Source organism: Candoia aspera, chromosome 2, assembly GCF_035149785.1.
Source record: "Candoia aspera isolate rCanAsp1 chromosome 2, rCanAsp1.hap2, whole genome shotgun sequence".
Lineage (NCBI taxonomy): Eukaryota > Metazoa > Chordata > Lepidosauria > Squamata > Boidae > Candoia > Candoia aspera.
The window spans coordinates 182,685,320-182,712,242 of NC_086154.1; the positions used below are offsets into that span (position 1 = coordinate 182,685,320).

Consider the following 26,923-nt stretch of genomic DNA (forward strand, 5'->3'; position numbering starts at 1 on the left):
GGGGTATTTCCAGACAGCTAATAAGCCATCAAATGAAATGCACTGTGTTAGCCTGTAAACTTCTTTTATAGATGTTTTAGCAGTAAGAAAAAAGGTAGAAGTGGAAGGAAACCACAGGAAGATAACAAATGGAAATAATAATCATGCATATATTTTGGGCTTAAGAATGGGCAACTATGGAATAAAAATGTTGTACAGAATCTCAACAGAACAAACATTCCTGCAGCAGCAGTTTGCATGTATGAGCACATTTTAATATCTACTTACAATTCACAGACTCTACCTGAATAGAAAAAATAAGTCTCCATTTCTGAATCAACTAAACTAATAGAACATTTAAATAAGGTTTTGAAGAGTCAGGTTTTTAAGCCCTCTTTTACCTTGGTGTTCCTCTAAATCCATGTCAAGCTGTCGAATTCCTTCATTGAGGTGGTTGATCTTTTCTTTTATCTCTGTCAGCCTGAAACAATGTGAAAAGTGCATGGTGATATCTATAAATACAGTTTTTGACCTCCAGCTTTTTGCAAAAGAAATATTGAAGTAAGCAGCTACTTGCTTTAAGTTCTAACAATCAAACTGCAGTGTCTTTTTCTCCTAACATTTATTAGCTTCTGCATATTCTTCAATTGAGTTTATATAATTTTACCTGAACAAGTTTAATTTTGTAGAAAATGAGGAGCACTTTTGAATTTCTTATGTTAAATAATGGGTCCCCCTGGTGGTTAAAAAATTTCATTACAATAATGTCTTCACAACAGAATAATGTTTCTTTCTCTCTTTCTCAAATTGTCATTTCAGAGACAAATGTAGGAAAAAACATTAATTAAAGTAACCCAGGTAACATATTCAAATGTGATGTTGTATTTAACATTATACAAGGGAAGGCATTTCTTTTCTTTATAGCTGCCTTTAATGACAGTCAGGTACCGTTTCTAAACTCTCTTCCCTTTATTTTCTCTTTGAACAATATGAATAACCATGTGATAATGAAGCATGCCTATAAGCAATAAAAATGCAATGGGGCAAATATGGCTTTTAGACCTTCATCTTGTCTTATTATTTGAGTTAAGTCATCAGATACTTTAATTCCAACTGCATTTTCACATATAATTCATTCAGAATGTTTCAACAAGCAGGCTATAAAAATAGCCCTGCTTCTTTTTGCAGTCGATGGGTACATTATAAATGACTGACAAATCTTGTAAAAATAGGTGGGCATAAATGAAGCTGCATTTATAGCAGACATAGAAATTAGAGGGACAATATAGAAAAGCACTCACTGTCTCTCCATGCTTGCTATTTCTTGATTGTCTTCCTTCACCTTGAGAAAGAGATAACATTAACATAACACATTTCTTAGTGACACAAATAAATTATTCACTTATGGAAAGAACAGTAAGAATGCTGACTTAGCTCTAGAAACAGATTGATATTACTTTCATTATCTAATTAATTTACTGAATAAAATACTGTCATCTTAAATTTCAGTAACACAAATATATGCATATTAGAAAAAGTGACATATGGCAACAAATGTCTCCAAATTCTGCTAGAAATACATTTGCTCAGATATCCAATGAAGATGATGGTATGGGATCCCAGGGCACAGAGCCAACCTCAGAATAGCACAAATGTCACTGTGGAGATATTCTAAATTCATTTCAGATTTTTTGCCAGCTGCATTGCACTGGTGGCTTATACACAGCTAGTTTTTCACATGTATTGCTGCTAAATCAGGTTTCCATCATCTTTTAGTTGTACCCTTTATGTTTTTCTGCCATACAAATATAAGAAATTTATTATCTTACAGCCTTAGCTCAGTATTTCAGTCTATCAGGGAAGGGAAAATAAATTGTGTAACATACACATATTTATTTATCTTCTTCCCAATTCTTTTATGACATGTGAATACTGAGTCTTGTCTGAAATATCACAGTGCAACAATCATGTCTCTCTCCAAACAGTACATCTGCTGGCCTAGTTTCATGATGGTACCATGTAAAAAACAAAACAGTATGGCTTTTCTACATTAACATGATGTGGAAGTACTCTGGCTCTATATTTCCACCTGTTAACTGATCTTTATAAATATTATGGAAAGTAACCTTTCTTTAATAATTTTTCCACCTGTTTTAACAGTCTTTCTCTCTCCTCTTGGGGAGATCCCATGCTCTTGTCCTCTGTAATCATCTGATCTCGATGTTCCTCAAGACCATGGAGCTTTTCATATAGCTGTAAGGCCTCTTGTTTAATTTGGGAGTGAGCAATTTCCTAAAGATAGAAAACGTGTAGGTGGTGTTTTGTCAGTTATAGAACCGAAGCAGATGGTTAAGACCAGACACAGGGAATCTGTCTTGGCCTGCAAGTCACATTGTCTTATGGCTAAACAGCAATGAGATGGTAGCATAGGAAGATTCCTGCTAAAACTGGGCTCTGCACATACATTCTCTTACATAAACACATAAATATGTTCATTCATTCATACATTATCACTATTAACCACTCCTAAACTAAGAGATAACACAAAGCCATTCTCCATATTCACAAACAGAGATATACACCACTAAACGGCATCTTCTGTATCCATTTCCTTCTATCATATCTATTTCTGAGCCTTCTTAACCATCCTTGATTTAAGAACATCTCCATTATCCAAATTATAGCTGCTAACATGTGAAAATTACAAAATAATAAAAATAGCTGTCAAAATATTTTCTGGTGAGATTCTTAAACTGAGGAACTGACTGTAGTATTATCAAGGTTGTAACCTACTGAAGTTTTGAAGTGCTACATATAACTTTCTAATAGGGTATCAAAATGGAAAAATTCACAGAACTATTGATATATAAATATTTAAAAAACAATTGTGGGAGTGATTAAACTGAGAACACCAAACATTTGGAAAGTTACTCAGAAGCTCTGTCACTTAGTATAAAGCATGTTAAATTACTTATACTGATTTTTAAGATTATAAACTGAATAGCAGGAGCATACCCAGGCTAAGTTCCCATATTGTAAATAGTTTGCTTAACTTTTATTTATTGACTAAAACACAACTGGATGGATTTAAAAACCCCAATGGCTGAATTCGCTCACTGTGCAATGTAATATGTGAATCCAGCCATACAGTTTATTGTAGCATGTTACATAACAGGGAAAGTAAATAATGATAAATTCCCTTCAAGAAGCATTTCTCCTTTCCAGTATTTTAGTGCTAACATTTGCTAAAAGAGTCACTGAGAGTTGGACAGAATAACAACAACAACAAAAGAAATGTTAAAAATTTGAGTGGCCCCGGCAGGTAGTCTATACAGGATCTTGTAGCTTCTTTCAAAGGCCATAATATGCCTGTCTTTCTTGCCTTGAAACTGCATTTTTCACTACTTATTCTGCTTTCTATACTTTATGTACTTTCCAAATTTGTAGCACCTATGCCCAATATCATAAAATAACATAACAGCAAGAGATCACAGACAGAGCAATTCAGTAACAAAACCCTGAGTTCTGTTGTTGCTACAATAGGTGCTAAGTTTCAGCAAGGCAAAAGGCATCCTTTTCTAGCTGTACATTCCTTGTTCCAATCTCCTGAAAAGCTTCAAAAAGAATAACAGTGTTTCATCCTGAGGTATCTCAGGAGATAGAGATATGAGTAATATGAGATCACCATATTACTGGATATGTTCCCAGAGGCTCCTTAGCAGGGCAAAAAACTGGGAGTGCGATCCACAGACTAGAAAAAGTTGCCCGCTTTTATTCTACACTACAGTGGCAACCATCAATTGATAAACAGTGTCCTGAAGATTTTAAAAAAAAAGCTAAAATGATACTAGCTCAGGGTTTTGACTGTTTTTCCCCAATTGTACTTAAGACACTTATTTATCAGCCATTACATTTCAACCTTGTCTTTCCATTATGTAATCAACTTGAGAATAGGAAAATACATACAGTTTCCAGAGCTTGTTCTTTTAAATTCACAGCATCCAGTTGTTGTTGTAAAGAAGACAATTCCTAGGAGAGGATTTTATATAATAAAAACTATTAGAGATTTTGTGCTTGAAAGAAACTTTGAAATTAAGGCTTCACGGGCAGCCCAGCCACGGCCATGTTATCCTATATAAATGCACAGAAGTAGTCAAATTCAACCACAAGTCATCCAATCTTATATGTGATAAATATGTCTCCCATTTCTTTGAAGAGTCTGATCAGAGTAATTTCATAATAATAATAATAATTCCAATAATATTTGGAATAATTTCTTCTGAAGATTTCTGCAGTTGTGGGCAGTACAGAATGGAAATGGATAGTGCATGTAAATAATGGAAATAGATAGTAAAGAATGAAAATCAGCTTCCCTTTGAAATTCAGATGAACTCAAAACCTGAGGGGGAAGCTCTCCAGATTATTTCAGGATTTTTATTTGCTAAATTTCATAGCCAAATTCAACTTACTAGGTTCCTGCACAGGTAAAATGAGATTCTTATAGAAACAAGTATAAGAACATAAGAAATAACAGCTGTAGTCCATATCCCAGTTAGTTATGCAAAGTTAGATTAGAACTCCTGTTTCAAAATAAGACATGATTGTAAATTTCCTGATGTTAAAGAAATAGGTTTTTCTCTTTTAAAAGCTTAGATTCAATAATCCTGTTCTGAACAAATGATTTTTTCTTTCTTGAATGGGATCAATCAAATCTTTCATTCCTATATGGAGCTTTTCCTGCAAAGACACACTGCACATCACACTAAACAAGCATGCATGATTAATGTGCACATGAATACTTGCAATGGCTGGTTCCCCCATTGTGAGGCACAGTTACCAAACTGCACATCCATGATTTCTTTAAAATTAAGAAACCATAATTCTGGAAAGGAACTGGAGAACTAAAACTATAAAGAAAGAAAAAGAGGTTGGTAGATCTGTACCATGATTTATGAGTGTATGAGTTAATCATGCACTCATTCAACCTTTAAAAGGGTAAAATCTTAGATTTGGTTGGAAGATGTTCCCTTAATATGTTAGCTGAAGCTTCTGAAAAAGTTTTTTTTTTTCATTTTCTAAATCTGAAATTATGCTGACACACATCAAACTATAATTTAGGGTAATATGAAAGGCTACCTGCAATAGCTTTTCATTGGCCATTTTCATTTCCATATAGTTAGTTTGATCTTCTTCAGACATATTTTTAATGATATTTTCTGCTGCCTGCTTTTCCTGCCGGATGTCATCTTCCACAGCTTGAATTAGTTTTTCTTTGCTGCGTCACAAAAATAAATATTTTGTAAACCTGATCCAACTTTTTTTGCATTCTGGTCATTTTTTAAATTGAAGACAGCAGTAAATTTTGCACTAAAGAGAATGAAAGCAAAAACAAAGCAAAACAACAAAAAGTAAGCCTTCCTTGAGCTGAACTCAACTTCTGATTACTTCATGGATATATTCATGTAGCTTTCTTAGGAACAATATAGAAATGCCATTGCCAACTTCTGGGACTTTTTGGTTTTGTGGTTTTTTAAAAAAATACATTTTAAACAGCATTATGCCTATTTTTAGCTAACATTTCAGATTTTGTCTGTTTCCTACCACAAAAATGGCAGGAAATTAAAATTCAACAGTGCGGCTGGAGGGGTCTCCTGGGACCACAAAAAAGGGACATGAAGGCCAGAGTTTGCTTACACTTACTTAAAAACTGAAACTGCTGTGGTAGATTGGGAAGAGGAGCTGGCTATTCAAGAAAGTATGAGAGAAACAGCATTTCCTCATACAGTTCAGACCCTTCTTATGCAGCTCAGTTAGTACCTGTTAGCTGTTCAAGCTGTTTTTTCTTGACCTTTGATCTAAAATCATGCATATGCCTGCTTCCTTTTAAAAACAAAATTTATAGACAGGCTATACTGTGCCAGGACTGATGTTTTTACTGCTAGTGGCATAGTGACCATCCCTTTTAAAAAATGAAGAAGCCCACCTTTCTGGCTTTAGCTCTTTGAATGCAATGCAGTCTTGCTTTATTGGAAACGCTAAGAGATTTCTCCTCCCTCACCTTGCAATTTCATGTCATAAAACTGCACTGATCACATTCAAAAGCTTTCTTGATTGGCTGCAAGCCTCTAACTCACAGATGAACACAAATAGTCAATCTTTTGCTAATGGTGTCCTGCACTTTATTTTAAAGTTCCTCCCTGCTAATTGGGTACAAAGGTTGCAGCCAAGTGCAGAACTTTCATCTCTCCTTTTTCATTCACAGGAAAATACACCAGCATGATATTCCAGAGAAAAAATAAGAAGGTATGATATATACAAATAGAGCATAGTACAACTGTGTAATAACAAAGTTTGCTTCATAATCCAAGATTATAGAATATATACTGCCTGGTTTGATTTTTTATGAAATTCAGAAAAGGTACTGAATGATTTATGCCTTGTGAGAAGTCGTATTTAACTCTACTGTTACCTTGAAGCTGTACTTGGTTTTTAAACAACCTAAAGCTGAACATGGATTGCTTTGGCAATAAATAGGAAACCTTGAGAAATAGCTTTTACTTGACCTGTTAAAAAATACATGGTTGAACAGAAGATTGAGATGCTTTCACAACAAAACTTTACTGCAACCTTGGTTTTGTTTCTCAGGCTACTGCATTGTATTAAATAAACACCTTATTAGCTGTATTTTTATCAATCCTTGAGAGATTTATGTAGTTTTCTTTGTAAAGAATGGTCACATAAATTGCCTCAAGACAATGAGATACGACTCTCGCTTTGTGCTGCCCTTCAGAGCAGAACCATTTTAGAGCTCAGTTGGGAGCAAGAAGAAAAGTTCTCAGGAAGGTTTAAATCTGCTCTTAAATGACTGAACATGCATTTAGAGAATATTTGTTTCAGTTATTTTCTGTACTTCATAAAAATCTACAGCAATATTATTTAGCTAGAGCAACACCCCCTTAGGAAGTGAAGAGCTTGTGCTTTTAGCAAGTGGGCCTGGCATCCAGCCTTTGAATTGTTCAAAAAATCATTGTTGTTTGGTTGCCAGCTAGAGATGCTTTGGAGAGAAATCACATTTATTTTGAAACATGGAGGGGGCACATTTCATGGACTTCTGTCTACTATGTCTCATTTTCTGTAAGAAAACCAGTCTAAAACTGGGGAGAGAACCAGATGATTTAGCAAATACATTATTGAGAAGTAAAGGTCAAGATTCTGCCTCCTACATATGTATTCTGCACAGGGCTGATTTGTCAGTCATCTTTGCAAAACTTTCCATGTGTCATTACTCCAAACATAAAGCAGAATTTGGGAATATGGGCGTATGAAGGATTACTCTGTGTATCTCTGCGTATGTGTATCTGTGTGTGTGTGTGTTTTTGCCTGTACATCATGCATAGTCATCTACCTTTTAGAAAGTCAGAATAAAAGAAGTTTTCTTCCATACATACGTCATCAGATAGTTGAATGGATGATTTTGTGGTAAAAACAATTATTAGTTCAATTTCAATATTTTATTCAACTCTTAAGAATTGTATTCATTTATTTTGCTCTGCAATTATCTTTGATACATTTTGTGACCCCAAATCATGAGCCAAGGAAGAACAAATAATAGCTCTAACTTGTTTCTTATACTAAATCCTCAGTCCTTGTTACTATTTGAATTATATTGAAAATTAACAGATTTTCAACATGAAGCTTGCTTGGCTCCTGATACTGGTTCCGGTTCTCTTTCTTCACCCAGTCAGTACCGAATGCAGTGATACTACTCAAACTGTAAGTTTTGGAACCAAATACAGCTACTACTCTTTAGCTACTTGTTAAAGAAAGCGGTTAGCTCCCAATTTCCAACAAGATGAGAATGAGAGCTTGTTTTAAAGTGGGCATATGGTGCAATGCAGTTTCTTTTAAAATATATTTTAGAATATGAATAAATTAACCTGTGACATTTATAAAATATAGTAATCACACATTCCTATTATTAATACTGCCAGTCATTCCATCACTCTTGCACACATATATTCATACAGCATATATACTCATGCATACATTCCATACTAAAAATCAAGGAATGCTTTCTTCAGGATGGTTAAGACTGAAAACCCATTGAAGAATAATTTTTCTGTAAGAGATTAGAGATATAATATAGTACTGTACATTGTATTTTAATATTCACACTTTAACTCCTTCAGGTATCATACTCTGCTGTATACATACAGTAGTGTCCGTTACAAACCACGATGACATAACAAATACATCTGTGTCATGATGTATTTATTGCAAATGATGATATTATATACTACATTTGACTACAGCCAAAAGGCCAAGAAGCATTCCTTGGCCTTTTAGGTAAGATCAAGTGTAGTATTATGTAATTTGCAATAGTTGCATCATGATGTCTGATGCAAGTATTTTAAATTTTGTCATCTGCATGTTGGTATCATGCATGTGTCAACATGTGTTGTCCCTTGCACCCCTTGGCAGCTCTACAGATGGTTTTTAGAATTAAACCGTGCTACCATTCTGTGCCAAAAGGTAATTTTCAGTCTAGGGTATAGAAACTTCAAATATTTATGCTTCATACTCCATTACTGAAAGCTGTTTAAACCTATTTCATATTTGGAGTACTAAAATTTTCATGTATCTGGAATCCATATTTATGATCAACTTCTTTCTTGTATATATTTGTAATGAAAATATTCCTAACCAGAAGCAGCATACAGATGTCATTGCTTTGTTTCTGTTTTGGGTATTGCTTATTTTGCTGTTCTATGCTGCTGCATTTTAGTTCTATATCCTATGGGATTTTGTTGCTGTATTATGCTTTATTTTATTACGTAAACCACTCGAATTTCTCTTTGGACAATTTTTTTACAATAAATATTATAGAGATTTGTAAAACATCTTGTAAATCATTTGTAATGGTATCTTCATAACTGTTTTTTCTCTCTATTTAACAGGTAAAATGTGAAGAAGTGGCAAAAACCTATTCTTTTGTTCCTTCTAATCTAAACAAAAATATCTCTATGCTATATCTTAGTTGTAACCATATTACTCTAAGCAAAAATGACACACTAATACTTCGTCAGTACAATAATCTCACAAAACTGTATTTGAACAACAACTCTATTGTTATTCTTCGTAATTACAGCTTTGAGAGTCTTCTAAAACTAAAAATTCTTGATATCAGCAGTAATTATATTGAAATAGTTGGAAAAGCAGCATTTGCTGGTTTAAATGAACTGCAGGTTCTGCATCTACAAAATAACAAAATTACACAATTAAGTTCTGATGCATTTGCAGGGCTAAACAACTTGAAAGTCTTGAACTTACAAAACAATCTTCTAAAATATTTTGATGTTGAAGTAACATTTAATTCAATATGTATTACACTAAGTGGAAATCCATGGACTTGTTCATGTGACCTTCTTAGTTTACAGCGTTGGCTGAATAACCGTACTGTGACAATGGGTAGGTCATGAAATACCTAGACTCTTGATTTTTTTTTTTTGTCATTTCTGAAAGTAATTTCAGAATTACTTTCCGAAATTCCTAATTTGATTAGGAGCCAAAAATTAAACCCTACGTTGTAATAGCATGACAGACTTGGCTCATATATAACATTAACATGATTTCCAAACAACTGGATTATGAAATTGGTTTGTTTATATAACTGAGTTTGCTTTTATTCATGATTTAATTTATATGCAATGCTACTATCCTTGAAAGAGAAACTAAACATTGGTAAGGATCTTCTCCTAATACTGCAGGAGCTGGTTTGGGCTCATTCCAATAATATAAGCATTAAGGCATGGTTTAATACTCTGGCTAAAACTGCCCAATTGAAACCAAATACAGTCCTCATATTTTAAAGTATTTCAGAATAGAAAATTCAAAAGTTATGTGTTTAGCCGAGTTAGAAAAAAGGTCTACACCGTGAACCAGAAATGTATCCAGAATAATGTATTTCAGTAAAATAACTCTGCAAACATCTACTAGAGCTACCTACCAGATCTGGTCTGAAAAGATTAGGAGGACTACTAGATGACAGCATACAGAAAACTTTAACTGCTGCCATCTGGTAGTTGTCCAGATTTTTCCAACCCAGATCTGGCAACACTACTTACAGGTGCAGTATCTACTTAGAAGTAAGCCACTTTGTGTTCTAAAGAATATACTCCTAGGGAAGCAATTATGGCAATCTATCCTAAGATTACTGTTAAACAGATAACTAGCACAGTAACATATGTCATACAGTTTTACAATGATACAGTAAAAATATCAATATTCATATAATTTCTACCCAGAAATTATTTTCCTAGACTGTCCAGTTTTTGGGATATACAGTACTAGAATTGGTTTTCTACTGTAGCATCTTCCAGATGACTATCTCATGGTAGTTATCCATTCCATTCATTCAAACCATTCCATTACTGAAGCTGACAGTGATGGGATAAATATTTCTTTTGAATTAGCTATTTGCTAAACGTTGCACCAAGAAAGCTGCATTTAACTAAGTCAGAAATTCTTCTGATACCTGCAAACCAGCTGTTAATGCATAAGATTAGTAAACTTGGACAGTGTGACTATTCTTGAAGTCCTCAAATAAAGTTTGCTTTCTGTGCATGAATGCTAAGTATTTTCTGCCCATATGTTTAGCTGGTTAACTGACTGAAAAGGCTACTTTTTTTTTTGCTGGCTTCCTTTTCTGTTAGAATAAAAAATTAAATATAAATTCATTTAAGTGTATTATGTACATACTATTTATTTTGTTTCACTCTGTCAACCTTATTGTGCTACCAGAGCTCATCCATTTTTTAAAAATTCATAAACTAAACTGTATTCTTTTTATACAAAAGTTTATCTTTGTATAAGAGTGTAGGCCAAACATTTTAATACTGACATTGGTTATATTTACAGAAAATGAGAACAATACTATGTGCACTCATCTAGTTACTATGAAAAAATACCCTATCAAGACAACAAATATATCAAATTGTAATCAAATGGGAACATCTGGAACAACTCTCTTACCTTTTACTTCTATTAATGCTATCTATGGCACTACATACAATTATACAAATGGATCAGCATATTCAGGTACATTTCAGTTTAAATAACCAATTAAGTGTACATATGGGGTATAATGGTTCAGAAGAAATGTCAAAAAATAATTTAATTCACTTATATGGGTTTTGAAGCACTGAATATTTTGAAACATAAAAAATGCCCATAAGCCTGCTAGAAGAAAAAAGAATTTGCCTTGAGTACTTTAAGCAATGTTCATCAAGCAAGTCAACTTATATTCATTTACTCTACTTCTAATCTACATTCACACAAATTAAAATCTTTACAACATCCTGCTTTACATTTAAGAATAGCTTTTGTCAAGGTTGCCCTCAAATGCTTGCAATAATCTATCTGAAACTTGGCACTCACAGAAATCTAGGACTCCATTTGAAAATATAAAACTCCAAGCCATCTAAATGAGACGATGAATAGCTTCTACCAAGGTAAAGGGTCCAGTCATTCACAGATAGATGGACAGATGCGTACATGCATAATACAGGGTTAAATTCTGTTTTATTTTTTCCTGTCATTGAAAAGGACTGGTAGCCGCCTTTTTCTCTGGTGTATTTGTAATGGCCGCCTACATAGTGTTTTCCTAACAGACTATTCTACTCTCAACTTTCCCTCTTCCTACCTTGCTAATTTAAACCATGACACTTTTGCATTGTATTTTAAACCAGGAAATACACTGAAATAATTTTATGTACGCTACATAAACTGAAGCAATCTTTTCTTTAGGAGAACATAATTGAATATGCTAAATTGCAAGAGACACAGAATATCATTACATGCATATTGGCAAACCATACTTTAATTCAGATAATCCTGATAGTTTAATATTCCAATTATTTGTTATATGTTGGTCTGAGCTGTAAAAACCTTGCTTATCTGATTTGGCAACAATTTCATCTCATGAAAGTCAACAAAGTTCCAGCTGAAGTTGTAATAATGGTATTATGCTAACATGAAAGGGTATACCTAGGTGGGGCCATTAGTCTTGAATAAACTAGACCATGACTGAGGCAGGTACCTGAGATCCATGTAGAAAGTCAAGATTATTCATCAGTCTATTATTAATTCAGCTGAAATCTCATATGTGATATTTACAAGTATCATACAAGTTTACAAGTTTAATAAATGATGATGATGATAATAATAATTATAATTACAAAACAGATTCCTGCAAGAGTATTTGTTAAGCATAGCATCACCTGAAAAATATTCACCTAAGGGTCAACATTATTTTAAAAATGTACTATATTTATCATGTGTTTTTTTAAAAAGTTAATAGGTAAATAACCTAAAGGCTTTATTTCCTATAAGGAAGAGGAGAGGTTTGCTTAATCAAGTCAGTAGACATTAATAAATGGCCTTTGGAAGTCAAGCTATTTCTCAGAACGTTTATGTAGAAAAGATAGTTATGGAGGATGACTATACATTATAAATATTTTGTTTATTTTAACATGCAGGTATTCAGCCCATTGGCAAAAGCTGGACTTTTCTGTTGGGGGTCCTAGCAGTCATCCTTAGCACTACAGCACTGATTACTGTTGCTATCAAATTTCCAATGTGGTACCGTCACTTCATCAACTATAATCACAGACGCCTGAAAGAAAAAGAAGAATCTGAGATGTTTGAAGAAACATTCACACCACAGTTACGCACGATCCCACAAACTTCAGCGACGAATGAAGAAGAGTCTATAGCTGCTTTTGAACAATTTCATACATTTGTTCCAGAAGATGATGGATTTATTGAAGACAAATATATTGATCCATAAAGGTTTACCATAAATATTGTAGACCAAAACTATTTGTTATTAGCACAGAAGTGTGCTATATATAGGACAAAAATACACACACAATCTGTTATTTGTCATTAATTAATTTTATATGATCTAAACTTACTAAGAAAAACCTTACCACCTTGATTTAGCAGATACTGATATGATGGATTTCTAATGCAGTGAATCAAATTTCTGTGTTGATTTACATCAGTTGTGTAATGATGTCATAAATTACGCCATTTGCATTCATTTACATAATTTGTGTAAATGGGCTTGCAAGCAACATTACAAGACACAAAAGAGGCTACGCTTATGTTGTGATGTTGGAGCACTGCTTTTGTCAATTTGCTCTCCTCTGCCCTCTCCTTTCAGATGCCACTGACTGCCACTTACTTCCATGAAAGGAATTCTGGATTAACATGAATTACCCCCAACTGTAATAAGAGCTGCTTTGCAATTTTTATGCCAATTGTTCTTGTGACTGCTATTGTTTTGTGTGTGTGTGTGTGTGGTAAATATGTCAATTGTGAAAGCCTTCTTCAAATGCTTGAGAACAAACAGCGGGCAAATGCCAAGAAACTGCAATGTGTATGAAAATTCACTTCTTCAAGTTTTTGTGATTTTTTTAAAATTTTTAATTCAGATACTTACCTCTGTCTTTCTGTAAAAATAATGTCTATGCCCTGAGCTTCACGGTCATTTTGAGCTTTTAACTATTAACAAAGACAAAGTCATTGGCAACGTCACTTATGTACATTTGCTATTTCAACAGCAAATATGAACAAAAAATACATATTCCTTTATTCTAATATATATGCTATTCTGGTTTATTAACATAAATGAAAAGTAAATGGTACCCTGAAAGAAAATCAAAGTTTAATATATCCTTACCATTCCCCTGCATAATAGCTGGTTTGTACATACAGGCAATAGGATTTATTTGCTAAATGAAGTAATAGGTCTCCATACTCAGTTAATTTTTAATGTTACAGAAACAACAGTGCAGGGGCCACATTATTTACCTTTATCATTTTAGGATTCCACACTGTTCACAAGAACTGATCACCCTGTTTTCTTTGAAATATCTTCCAGCTACGCAAGTGGAAATTTGGCAGCAGCAGTCCAAGGCCAATTTTCAATATAAATACTACCAACACTGAAATAAAACATCAGTCTTTATACTTACCAAGTTATAGTCACTCATTACTTCCTCCATATCAGTGTTAGTGTTAAGTTTATCCACCAACTAAAACAACAAGGAAAGTTAATTAATTGTTCATGTAATCTCATAGAAGAACACAATCAAAGAGACTACTGCTCTGCATAGTTATTGTCAAATCTGCATTGGTCCGAGCTGGATTAGAGAAACAATAGTTGGAAAGCTATTTGCAAATGCAATTCAAAATTGAGTCCAGTTTCTTCAATGCATGAATTCAACCTAAATTTTAAAAATTATTTGTGAAACAATAACATACCATATTGTAGTCTGCCAGCTGTCCTTGAAATTCTTTGATCTCACTAGCTAAAGATTCTGCTCTAAGAGCACAAGAAAACACAAGATTACTACAGAGCCCAGCAATAAATGGAATTTAAAACAAGTAAAGCTCTACATTTCCAAAAGTTACTCATAAGTGTGAATCCACTAACAAGGACAAGCATATTTATGGATTTTGATGTGCAGTTTAGCTTACCTTTTTTCATAGGACAGATACACAGAATTCTCCTGATTATAAATATCAATTTCTTTCTGAAGCTTATTGATTTCTGAGGTAAGTTCATTTATTTTGCTTCTATAAGAAAAGAAATAGGTGTTAAGATATATACTTCAGCCTTTGTGTATTGCTGAAATTTCATGTAATTGAACTTGAGGAGGTCCTTGAGAAGTAGCTAAATTAAAACTCCCGTTAACTAAGTATGTGGTCTAGGGTTGATGGGCATTGGTCAACATAATATTCTATAACCCAGGTCGGTTTCTAAGTTTTCTGGAAGGCTACAAATGTTACTTCATCTTTTTCAGTGACAATGAAGGGCTAAGTGGAATGTGCACTAAATTGGATTTGTTTAGGAACCTGCAGTTCCTAATTTTAATTCTAAAATAGATAGGATTTTTAAAATATAGATGCTTTTTAAAATTCCCACATTAGCATTCTAAAACGTGTATTTAATATATCAAAGGATATATTTATCTCTGACCTATTTGACTATATTGTATTAATTTAGGGTCAGCTAGTTTTTCCAAGGTAAGAACTATACCAAGTTTTGCATAGATTTATTTCTTTATATAAAAAGGGACATTTTTATAATTATCACTTCCCTCATTACAATGATGAAATGAAGATGCCTAAAATTAGGCAGAATTAAGGGTGCTTAATTAATTTGATTCCGGCTACCAAGAGCATATGGACAGACAGAAGAAACATGGGTGAAATTCATACACTGTTTGAAGGCAAAATGTAGTTTTTTTCATTTCTGATGTACCTATGAATCTACTCAATATGGCTTAGCATTATGTGCAAACAAGATCATGGTTTGTTTTCCAAACCATGATTAAATAAATCCAGCTTAGCTACAATTATTACTTTATGACAATCCCAAGTTTGAGAGTCTCATGAGTTGTGATCGTGTGACACACTAAACCAAAAAAACTGGTTAATCATACCACAATATTACCTTTCCCTGCTTTATCCTAAGTCTTAGGCTTACTATATTATCTGAACCTAAAAAAGTCATCATTTGGGTTTGTGGAAAAGCAAAATCTGAAAGCAAAACTTGGTCATAAGTTCTATACACATTAAACTCATTAAACAAAGGTTTTGGCCTAGCATGTCAAGCATATATAACCATGGAGAAGAAATACACAGATGCCTAGAGGGAAGTCTGCTTTAGCCACAAAAGCATGCAAGGCGATCAGCTGTGGAGTATGGCCAAATCACCACTTATGTAGCAAGGAAGCGATGGCAATTTAAAATGAGCTGAAGAACTAGCTTTAAGCAAATAGGAAGGAAATGGAAAGCAAAGCTTCAAGCAGGACAGAAAAATAGCAGAGAAAGTATGGTTGCTACTAGGATGGCAAGAACCTCTTTCATTTTATGAGAAAATACAATATTAAAAGAGTACTGTAATCCAAAACCTCCTCATTAAGATTTTAAGAGTTCCCAGCTTGGTTCTATAATTTTTTCTAACATGGGCTACAATACAACATTTGACACAACCTCATGTGGTATTACGAGTGACAAATTCTTTCACGTACCTAAGCACTCCAAGGTAATAGGATTTATCCATAATTTGTCTCTGTGGGCCTAAGGGAAAAAAATATTATTCTGATATGAGAAACAGATGTATTTAATTAAAAATAGTGAAATGATTCTTGCAAAACAACAAAATTGTCATACAGAGAAGATATTTCTTCACTAATGACAAACGACGTAGCATATTTTTTCCTAAAAGATCAATGATGATACATTATCCATAAATTTAGAAAACTATAGGCCCTGGATATGCTTGCTCTGCTTTGGCTCACAGGGTCCAGACTCAATCCAGCATTGCAGATGCTTCTGATTATATATTAAAATGATATATTATTTTAGCCTTTGTTAAGGTCAACCAAATACATTTTTCCTCCAAGCAGTTTATCTTATTTTATGTATTCACAGGACTTACAGGTCAATCCAATCTGCCACCTCTGAACAGAATACAACTACCTAATACGTAACTGGGATTAAAATGATATATACAATCAATTAAAAAAAAAACAGCTAGAAAACATTCCTCGGGAGCCAGCAGTTGTGTATAAAAATTTCACAGTAGCGAAAGAACCCAATCTCATGACCAAGAAGTAATTATAAACAGACCAGCTTCCCAGAAGGGAAGGGGCCAACTGAACAAGGGGGTGGGGGGGTGGATACTATTCGAGAGGAAAGGGTAGCAAATCAAAAGGTATGTTTACGTGGTCTCTGAAAGTGGCAACCTCCAACTGAGGGACATATGGCAAGCCCAGAATACTAGATCTTATCAGCAGGCAAATATTACAAGGAGAATGTGTCCCAGAGGTACCCAGACCCCAAAACTCGACAAGCTTTAAAGGGGACAGCCAGCACTTTGAATTGTACCCAGAAGGAAATGACAATCAGTGCACTCCTAGAGTAAAGGTATTGTGTGGATGCTTTAATATATACCCATCACTATCCAATCCACTGCCTTCTGAACCAGCTGCAGCTTCCAAATGCTTTTTCAAAGGCAACCTTATGTAGAGTGCATTGGACTATTCAATCACATATGAACAGAGGTGACATGTTATGGGTTCACTCCAGCATTTTTTTTTAATCCGTTCAATCGTATCCAATTCTTCGAGACTGCCTGGACAAGTCCCTGCAGTTTTCTAGGCGAGGTTTTTTGGAAGTGGTTTGCCATTGCCTTCTTCCTAGGGCTGAGAGAGAGCGACTGGCCCAAGGTCACCCAGCCAGCTTTGTGCCTAAGGTGGGACTAGAACTCACAGTCTCCCGGTTTCTAGCCTAGTGACTTAACCACTACACCAAACCAGCATACCCTCTTTTTATTTTTCCCTCTTTTAAAAATGTATTTAGGGGGACGCGGTGGCGCTGCGGGTTAAACCGCTGAGCTGCTGATCGGAAGGTCGGCGGTTCGAAACCGCGCGGCGGGGTGAGCTCCCGTTGCTCGTCCCAGCTCCTGCTAACCTAGCAGTTCGAAAACATGCAAAATGTGAGTAGATCAATAGGTACCGCTTCGGCGGGAAGGTAACGGTGTTCCGTGAGTCATGCTGGCCACATGACCCGGAAGTGTCCTATGGACAATGCCGGCTCCAAGGCTTAGAAACGGAGATGAGCACCGCCCCCTAGAGTCGGACTCGACTGGACTTTACGTCAAGGGAAACCTTTACCTTTACCTTAAAAATGTATTTAAAGTAGAAAATTCAACATGATCATTTAAAAATATACTGTGTTTTTAGATGAAACAGACAATAAGAATGAGAGACTACTATATAATCCAATTAATATAATAATTACTTAATAAATACGGGATTTTAAAACAAACTATTTACAACATTTTACTTATATTACCTTACTTGAAAGACTTCAAGTATTTTGGGGTCATCTTTCAATCTTCCTTTATATGACAGAACCATACAAAAGATGTCATCATTGTAACATCAGTAGTTCGATTTGGTAGCAGAGGCAATACTTCCTACAGCCATAAAACTAGTTTAAGGCCAAGATATTATGCCTTTTATGCCCCCAGCTTTGCATGTATAAGGATTTTAGAGTTTTAGAAGCAACCCAGACTAAATATTTAAGAGCTATGCTTCATGTTCTCCGCTGTGTGTCAAATGCTCTCTTGTGTCTAGAAGCTGATCTTTCCTCTGTTTGAGAGTTTGTCAGTCAGGATACTGATTAATACTACCCTGTACAGAAAGTTCTCTTGTCCTAATTCTCATTGAAAAATCTCTTTCCTCCTGGATGAAAAACAGAAACACACTCAAATTTTTGTGGCTCTTCAGCTCAATTCTACAATGGTAGAAAAAAGGTGCTGGATAGAGAAATACATGCCTGACACTGATATACAAAAATTGAAGTCTAACCCTCTACCGTAAGAGGAGTATATGTAGAAAACAGGTTATTGAGGCCAACCATTTCTCTAGTATTCTGTCTGTTTTGCACTGAAGGATATTTTCACTGACTAGACTTAATGCTATGACATCTGTGGTTCTGGAAGGCATTTATAACAACATCCCACTAAAAGACATACTTTGCTTCTGTTTGGAGGGATCAGGAATGTTAGTTCCTCATGCTTAGTGCATTGTTCCATGTATCAATCTAGGTGTGTGTCCTGTTTAATAATGCCTCTGCTAGTTAACCATTTTGATTGGCTGGGTCAGGAAATACGTGCTTTCTGCTAGCAAACCTTTCTGATGTAACCAGGAAGGTTGCTAAATTCTGCCCAATAATGATTGTTGCAAGGAAAACTTGGATCTAATGGAATGGAATTTATATTCTTATTAGGTTAGGTATTGTTGTACATTCTGTTAATTATTCAACCTTTTAATTTTCATTTATTTTTATCTTGTAATGATTTTGACCTTTGAGTTAAATAAAGAAAAAAAATAGTTAAATGAGGTTAAGGTTCTTGTACTTTAATATCTTAAAATACCTTTCATTCCTGTTTTCATTCCACTCAGTCCTTGCTGTGTCACTGGACGGTCTGTAACTTTAATCTGAGAGGACAAAACCACACCAGTACCTATGGATCCACCACGTGTACCAGGCCTGGATGTACCTGGGGGAATCTGATACAGAAATCAAAATCAATAAGAAAAGGTAATTAAAATAGCACCCCCAAAGAACAGGATAATCAGTCTGTTCTGATTTATATTCTATGAATAAATAGGCTAAGGCACTGAAATTTGAAAAAACTTATAGCTTTTAATGTTATATACAACAGATTCTTTAAAGGAAAAGCAGTTATAGGAAGGCAGAAATTCTGTAAATGCAAAATACACTGTATATATTAACTTCTATAGAGTGGGAAATGGCTAGTGATATGATATGGAGAAAGAAGTAGTAACTGAAAAGAATTTAAGATCCTACTGCTCATATGATAGAAAATGATTTCTTCTAGAACCTCTTCAAGATAGTGTTTACCTAAGTTAAGCCATTTGTTTGTTAAACTATGGTTACTGAATATACCTTAATTATTGGACCATGATTCACAAACCATACTGGCAGGATTCACATAACACATCAAACCATAATAATAAGCTTTAATCAAAAACAAAAAGCACACTTATTCCCACATCGATCCGTCCCACCCGGTCATGAAGACAGGGCAAGTTACAGACCCCATCTATGAGAGAATGTCAATTGGTGGGGTCCAGGAAGCAGCCTTTTTCTACCATGGCCCCCGCCCTTTGGAACACTCTTCCCTCAGAGGTGAGGCAAGCCCCCTCCCTCCTGGCCTTCCGGAAAGGGTTAAAGACCTGGCTCTGCCATCTTGCTTGGGGCAGGAAGGGGGGTAGTCAATCCTGGGGGTGGCTAGCACCTTAAAAGTGGTCCTCATATATGTATGAACCGAATTAGAATTTTATCTGCCATCTTGATCTCATTTTATATTTTGTATTTTATATTTTATATTTTATGTATTATATTTTGTTTTTATTGTATTTTATTCTTTTCGCTTTATTGTAAACCACCCAGAGTCCCTTTTTGGGGGGAGATGGGCAGTGGTGAAATTTGATAGATAAATAAATAAAGTACTGTTTTAGACCTTTATGTATACCATGCTTTATCCTTATGTTCCTATTTTATTTATTCTTAGAAGTTTTAACCTGCTTTTAATTGATAAAACAATCCCAAAGTGGGGAACAAAGGAAACATAAATAACTGAAACTTGACCCAGAGTTAGAAGATATTCATTATCTCCCAACATATAGATTTTTTTCCCTAGGAGGGTTGAAGAAAGAAGTGCTATTTAGCAATCAAAATGGGTATTAAGACTCAAAAAATTGTTATTACTTGATTATTAAGAGTGATAATATCAATAAGCATGTCAAGTACCTAGGCACTTGTCTAAACACTAACAATCTAAAGGATGGTAAAAAGGCAAACAGTATGAGGCATAAGACAAAAGGAAAACAAGAAAAAGATCAGATGTCAAAAACGCAGACAAACATTTGGATAGTTAAATTCTTGAAGCAGGAAGTTTTGGCTTAGATGATTTTGTAAGTGGTCACATTTTATGAATAATATTAAATAAACCTGAATTACAGAGATAACTGTCTAGTTTAAAAAATAAAAATGTACCAGAATAAAGAAAAATATACAAATGCAGAATATTTATTTATTAGATTTATATTACCACCCCTCTCCCCCAATGGAGGACTCTGGGCGGTTTACAATAAAAAAGATAATAAAAACATCTAAGTCTCAGTCACAGTTTTAAAAACACAAATAAGATAATAAATATTAAATCCAAGGGGAGATAGAATCCCGATCAATAGGGGTGCTATGGCACCAACCACCCCCAGGTGGAGCTGTTACCTTCTGGAAGTCTGGGAGCGAGGAAACCCATCTCAACTCCGGGGGCATGATATTCCAAAGGGTGGGTGCCGCTGCAGAGAAGGCCCGCCTTCTGGACCCCGCTAGATAAAATTCCTTTGTTGATGGGGTCCATAGCATGCCTTCTCTGCCTAACCGGGTGGGGCGGGTCGATGTTATGGCGATGAGACGGTCCCTCAGGCAGCCTGGTCCCATGGCATGCAGGGCTTTAAAGGTGATAACCAACACCTTGAATTGGATCTGGAAGCAAACTGGTATCCAATGCAGCTCATGTAACAGTGGTGTCACATGTGCTGATTTCATAGCACCAATAACTGTCTGCACAGCTGCATTCTGGACCAGCTGAAGCTTCTGGATACTCTTCAAGGGTAGCCCCATGTAGAGCGCATTGCAATAGCCTATATGGGAGTTGACAAGGACATGAGTGATTGTTCGGAGGGCATCTCGATCGAGGAAGGGGCAGAGCTAGTGCACCACCTGAAGGTGTGCAAAGGCCCTCCTGGCCGCGACTTCCACCTGCTCTTCGAGCAGGAGTCACAAGTCCAGGAGGACCCCCAGGTTCTGCAGTGGTTCTGAATGGGGCAGTGCCACCCCATCCAGAACCAAAGATGACAACTTCCTGGAAGCCGAGGGGCCATCAATCCACAGCCACTTCGTCTTACCAGGGTTCAGTTGAAGCCTGTTGTTCCCCATCCAGACCCCCACAGCCCCCAGGCATCTGGAAAGGGTGGAGACTACATCACTTCACCCGGAATGGAGATAAATAACTGGGTATCATCAGCATATTGATGACACCTCATCCCATGGTGATGGATGATCTCACCCAGTGGTTTCATGTAGATGTTGAATAGGAGAGGAGAGAGAACCGAACCCTGCAGCACCCCAAAATGGAGGGGTCAAGGGTCGGATCTCTCCTATCACCACCGACTGGGAATGGCCCTGGAGGAAGGAGGTGAACCAACGCAAAACTACACCGCCCACCCCCAATCCCCAAGCCACCACAAAAGGATACCATGGTCGATGGTATTGAAAGCCGCTGAGAGGTCCAAGAGAGCTTGGATGGATGCACTCTCTCCATCCTGCTCCTGCCAGAGATCATCCATAAGTGCGACCAATGCGGTCTCTGTCCCATATCCCGGCCTGAAACCTGACTTAAACGGGTCTAGATAATCCATTTCATCCAGAATCCTCTGGAGATGTAGTGCAACCACTTTCTCAACCACCTTTCCCAAAAAGGGAAGGTGGGAGACAGGGTGAAAATTGCCCAGTATAGTAGGGTCCAGGGATGGCTTCTTGAGGAGGAGGTGCACCAGTGCCTCCTTAAAGGCAGCTGGAAATACCCCCTCACTCAAGGATGCATTAACCACCGCCTGGACCCAACCACAAGTCACCTCCCGGGCTGATTTTACCAGCCAGGAAGGGCACAGGTCAAGATGGCATGTAGTTTCGTTAACAGTCCAGAGGATCCTGTCCACTTCCTCAGGCCCAACAGGATCAAACTGTTCCCATATAACAGGGCAAGTACGCTCCCTTGGCATCTCCCCAGACTCCGCTTCACGCTTAAGAGTCCAACTTTGAATGGATCTGAGCGATTTTGTCCTGCAGATGGTTCAAAAACTCTTCCGAACGGCCCTGTAAGTGGGTCACTGAATCTACCTGACCCAAAAGAGATCGATCAATCTTAAACAGGGCCATTGGACAGCATTCTGCGGACACAATAATATACACCCTTTTATGCATTTACACCCTTTTATGCATTTCTGATAGTATATTAAATAGAGTAAGGGCACTATCCAGCCTAAAAATATGGGATGGCTGGAGGAAATAGGGGGATGTGAAAGTTATTTCTACCAAAATACTTTTTGCCAACTGACTTCAAGTTCAGTTTACGGAATAGAGTGCTATGCCAGTTAAGAGTTAAAAAAAAAAAAGTGGGCGGGACAAGGAAAGGTAGAACACCAGTGAAGTCAACCTGTATCTCATCTAAGCCCTAGCCAGGGAGGGAGGATTCCCATAATACTGGCACACAATTAGCTACAGAGAAGGTATTTCAAAGTAATCCCCTTAACACAAATAACAAAGTAAAAGTGTCTTAATATCATTTGCCTAGCAAAACATTTCAGGCCTACCATACTTCTAAACCGGGAACAGTCAATTCTACTATATCTGGGTTTGTTAGATTTTTGAACAAGTTAATATTAACTTACCCCTCCACCAAGTAAAGCTGCAGATGGAGGTCGTAATGAGGATGAAGGTGGTCTGGTACTCAGCCCTATGCGTGAAGAAGGACGTGCTGTAGGAGGTTTATGATTACTTGCCATTTCTGTTTTTTTCGTCAAATTTCTGTCTAGAAAAAGACAATCACATATTACACAAAGTCCTCCTTAATGAATGGATAATTTTGATCTGGCTGATAAACCAGTTATTTTAAAGGAAATAATAAAATTCTATATTTTAAATTAGAATTACATTTACCTCGACAAAGTGTATAAGTGCAATAAGGGAACAAGCTTTAGGGAAAAAAATAGCTTGTCACTTGCATTGAAAACAATTACTGAAAAGGGGGCAATGTTAAAAAATAAATAAAAAACTACACAAATTGATAAAATGTTGCACATTGATGCTGATAATTGTGTACTGGTATAGTAATAATTATAAAACATAGGGGGCTTTCTAAATGACAAAACATAATCTATTAAAGAAGGAATATACTGAATGAACAATTTTAAAATTATAAGTGAACAAATAAGTGGTTACTTCACACATCGTATAATTACAGTACACTTGGCAATTAAGTCCACCATAGTGAAAAATGTTTGCATTATTCTATACTGTTTGCTATTTCTCTAATTTTCAGGAAGGATATTTGACATTATATCTCCCTTCCTGCTTTTCTGCCAAGCCCCACAGCTAGTTTCTTTTGAGGAAATCCTGACCGCAGAAATCTCCAAAAACAAAGGGCGACAGAAACTGGGCAGGAAGTGGGGTAAAAGGGCTTTGGATCCAAAATCACCTGCCATGTTCCTTAAGAAGTTAAAACTGTAGAGTTAGTCTAGTCTACATTTACAATTCACTATTTGCAATAGGAGATGAATGAATGAATGACAAATAAATGAGTGAGTGAATGAATGAATAAATAAATAAGCCTAGCAGCTCATTGGATTTACCTGAGAGCTTGAAAATAGCTGCCCCTAAACAGCCCATTTTACACACTGACACACACAAACACACACACAGACAATCAAATTTATTTCCACAACTTTTGGCAATTCAGCCCACAGTGTTTTACAACAGTAAATACTGGTAAACAACATCAATTGACATCATTTAAACAATAAATGCCAATAAAACATATATAAAATTTAGACCAGCCAACATACACAGTCATAAAAATGCAACATTAGAAAGGGAATGGTTGCTTTTATAATTTTTGGGGTTTCTCTTAAAATCAGTGAGTGAGGGCAATGTCCATGCAGCCACTCCTGAGAAGACTGAGCCTAATAGTTTCTAGTCAGATCTCCTTTCCGGGTGATAGTCATAATATAAGGGGAAGACATTCCTTTAGGAGCAAGGCAAGGGATTTATATGTTGAAACAAGCTCTTTGAATTTTGCTCACAAGCTCCTAAATGGCTCTTGACTCTGCATCCTGGATGCATTGCAATTTCTGGGTTTCTTTCATCTCCCCATTAAAACCCATTACAACCAATCCCTCAAACTTTTCTGGATTCAGTTTTAGTCTGTTATGCCTTGAACAATCCAGTTCAAGCAGAACCTGATTATAGAAGCTGACCTACAGTATCTGATGAAGATGGAAAAGAGGAGCAGATCCGATGTGCATAAAGATGGTACCAGCTCTATCCTTCCTGACTATCACACACAGCAATTTCATATATTTATTGAAATCATATGGGATAAAATGGAACTCTGCAAGACCCTGCAGTCCAAAAACTGCAGGGAGAAGCTGTATTTCCACTCTTCTATTGACTGAAACTTGCCATCAAAATATGAATGGAGCTATAACAAAGCTGTGTCTCTGATCCATAACTCTCTCAGATAGTCCAGGGAGATGCCATAACTAATGGTATCAAAAAACCTTGAGAGATTCAGGAACACAAGCAGAAACACACTCCCCATTATGCTTCCATAACAGATTGCCAGTCAGGACAACCAACATTACTTCCATTTTATATTCTGAAATGAAATGGATCTAGGCAATCAATACCATCCAGACATGCCAGAAGTTGGTTGAACATCACCCATTCTGCCACCTTGCCTAAGAATAGTAGAATAGAAACTATCCTACAATTAACAATGGAGGGATCTAAAATTTCAGCAGGAGGTGCATCACACTTTCCTTCAGCCCCTGAGAGAGGGTGGGATTAATAATAATACACAACTGTTCCATAATTTATTTAATTTATTTATTAGATTTTTATACTACCACAATCTCAGGAGTACATAAAACTATAACATACAGTAAAATAACTATGGTAAAAATAAAATAAAATAACCATGGTACAAAATAAATAAATATCAAAAATAAACATTCAATCTGCAAACCAGAACATTTAAGAAGATTAATAGGTCTGTCCCAGCCAGAACTAGCCAAGAGGGAGCAGGGTCAACAGACCACTAGTGGCCCAAGCCTGTCTAAGCACCTGTTTATATCTTCAAGGAAAATGAATGAAATGATTCCATAGCTCCAGCTTTTTGCCTTTGACAGTAGGAGAGCCAGGGCCCTCCCACTTCTCTAGCTAACTCTGCCATAGCTGGCCACAGATCCCCAAACTTGAAGGGACAGCAAGTCAAGTATGTATCTACTGGGATGTGTGGTGGGGAGTGGCTCTTTAGCTTCCAATTCTCCCATCCCATGTAGAAACACTTCCATGGGGCCAGATAACTGTTGTGGAAGAGAAGTGTGTCTGGGAAAGTGGCTCCCTTTCCCTCCCCTTCCTCACCCCAGCTGTCCACCCAGGCCTGTGGCAGAGCAGTGCCCAATCTGTGGGGCTAGATGGTTACATTTTTGATATATATGCAGCAGCCTTCTGTAAACCCACTGAGCACATGTCAAAAAAGCACCCCAGTGGATTAGGCACTGCAGAGATCAATCCACTGGGTAAAGGCAGTTTTATGGGGGAGGGAGGGGACGGTGTGTGTCCAGCTGAAGAATCACTTTCCCCCTCTTCTCTTCCCCACCAGCCTCCCCTGCAGTAAAGAAAGAGACCTGCTCCCTCTTCCAAGTGTGGCAAGAGAAGCTGGGGGGAGAAGAGTGACAGAATAACTCCTTTGGTGCCAGTTCTCCAATCCAACAGAGTGATCAAATAATTGACAGAAGACTTGTAGGTCTTCTACTGCCAATAGCTGACACTAAAGGTGTTTCTCACTGTGCTTCTCATTTGATAGAACCCCCGTTTTGCTTTACTGCCAAGGCAGAAGAAGGGTCAGAAATGTGGCCAGCAGTTCTTTAAGCCTGCATATATTTTTGCCAACTTCCACAATGGATAATAGTATGTTAGTCCTCTTATGCCAAAGACTCCACAGCATAGTTTGGGGTTTCTCAAAGTGTTGTCCGAGGATCCCTGGGGGTCCCCCAAGACCCTCTCAAGTGTCCATGAAATCAAAATTATTTGCCAGCCTATGTTGAAAAATAATACAATATTAAAATCCCATCAACCAATTGTGACAAGCAATAGTGGCAGAAAATCCATCAATTTTATTTTTTAATATGGTAAATATTGTTTAATATATCCCATACAAACAAAAGCTCTTTTGGGGTCCTCCATAATTTTTAAAACTGGAGGGTCCTGAGAGAAAAGTTTAAGAAACACTGGCATAGCTTATTTGGCTTGAGATCTGCAACAGATCTGCCTTGTAAACTCTGATTTACATCTTGTATTTTGTGTAAGCCTAGCCAGTAGGGATTTGGTGAATAAACTATCCTTCAGACAAATTACGGTTTATCATGTGAACTCACTTCACCTCAAGGCTTCACCATCTGATTCCGTTACAGCAGGTCTACGC

At 36.5% G+C, this 26,923-nt stretch overlaps 2 protein-coding genes across 3 annotated transcripts in view; one reads left to right on the top strand and one right to left on the bottom strand.

Annotated features, from left to right (window-relative positions):
- IFT74 (intraflagellar transport 74) overlaps nt 1-23,306 on the bottom strand; it is a 49,231-nt gene extending 25,925 nt beyond the window's left edge. The window contains exons 1-12 of one of the 2 annotated variants that reach the window (XR_010067310.1): nt 23,109-23,306; nt 18,998-19,133; nt 16,083-16,131; nt 14,524-14,622; nt 14,308-14,368; nt 14,019-14,078; nt 13,484-13,545; nt 5,116-5,254; nt 3,946-4,008; nt 2,128-2,271; nt 1,281-1,321; nt 381-460 (exon numbers count right to left, since the gene is read on the bottom strand). Coding sequence is in view for 1 of the 2 variants with exons in the window: in XM_063294999.1 (XP_063151069.1) it covers nt 381-460; nt 1,281-1,321; nt 2,128-2,271; nt 3,946-4,008; nt 5,116-5,254; nt 13,484-13,545; nt 14,019-14,078; nt 14,308-14,368; nt 14,524-14,622; nt 16,083-16,131; nt 18,998-19,133; nt 23,109-23,222 (1,048 nt within the window). In the remaining variant the exon portion in view is untranslated. The remainder of the gene's footprint in view (nt 1-380; nt 461-1,280; nt 1,322-2,127; nt 2,272-3,945; nt 4,009-5,115; nt 5,255-13,483; nt 13,546-14,018; nt 14,079-14,307; nt 14,369-14,523; nt 14,623-16,082; nt 16,132-18,997; nt 19,134-23,108) is intronic. The other variant, XM_063294999.1, reaches the window with a different exon arrangement.
- On the top strand, nt 6,218-13,442 carry LRRC19 (leucine rich repeat containing 19). Its single transcript, XM_063295000.1, has 5 exons — nt 6,218-6,282; nt 7,660-7,752; nt 8,937-9,447; nt 10,897-11,076; nt 12,516-13,442. The coding sequence occupies exons 1-5, from the start codon at nt 6,256-6,258 to the stop codon at nt 12,824-12,826; spliced, it is 1,122 nt and encodes a 373-aa protein (XP_063151070.1). The 5' UTR covers nt 6,218-6,255; the 3' UTR covers nt 12,827-13,442.
- Nucleotides 23,307-26,923: the final 3,617 nt, after the last annotated feature.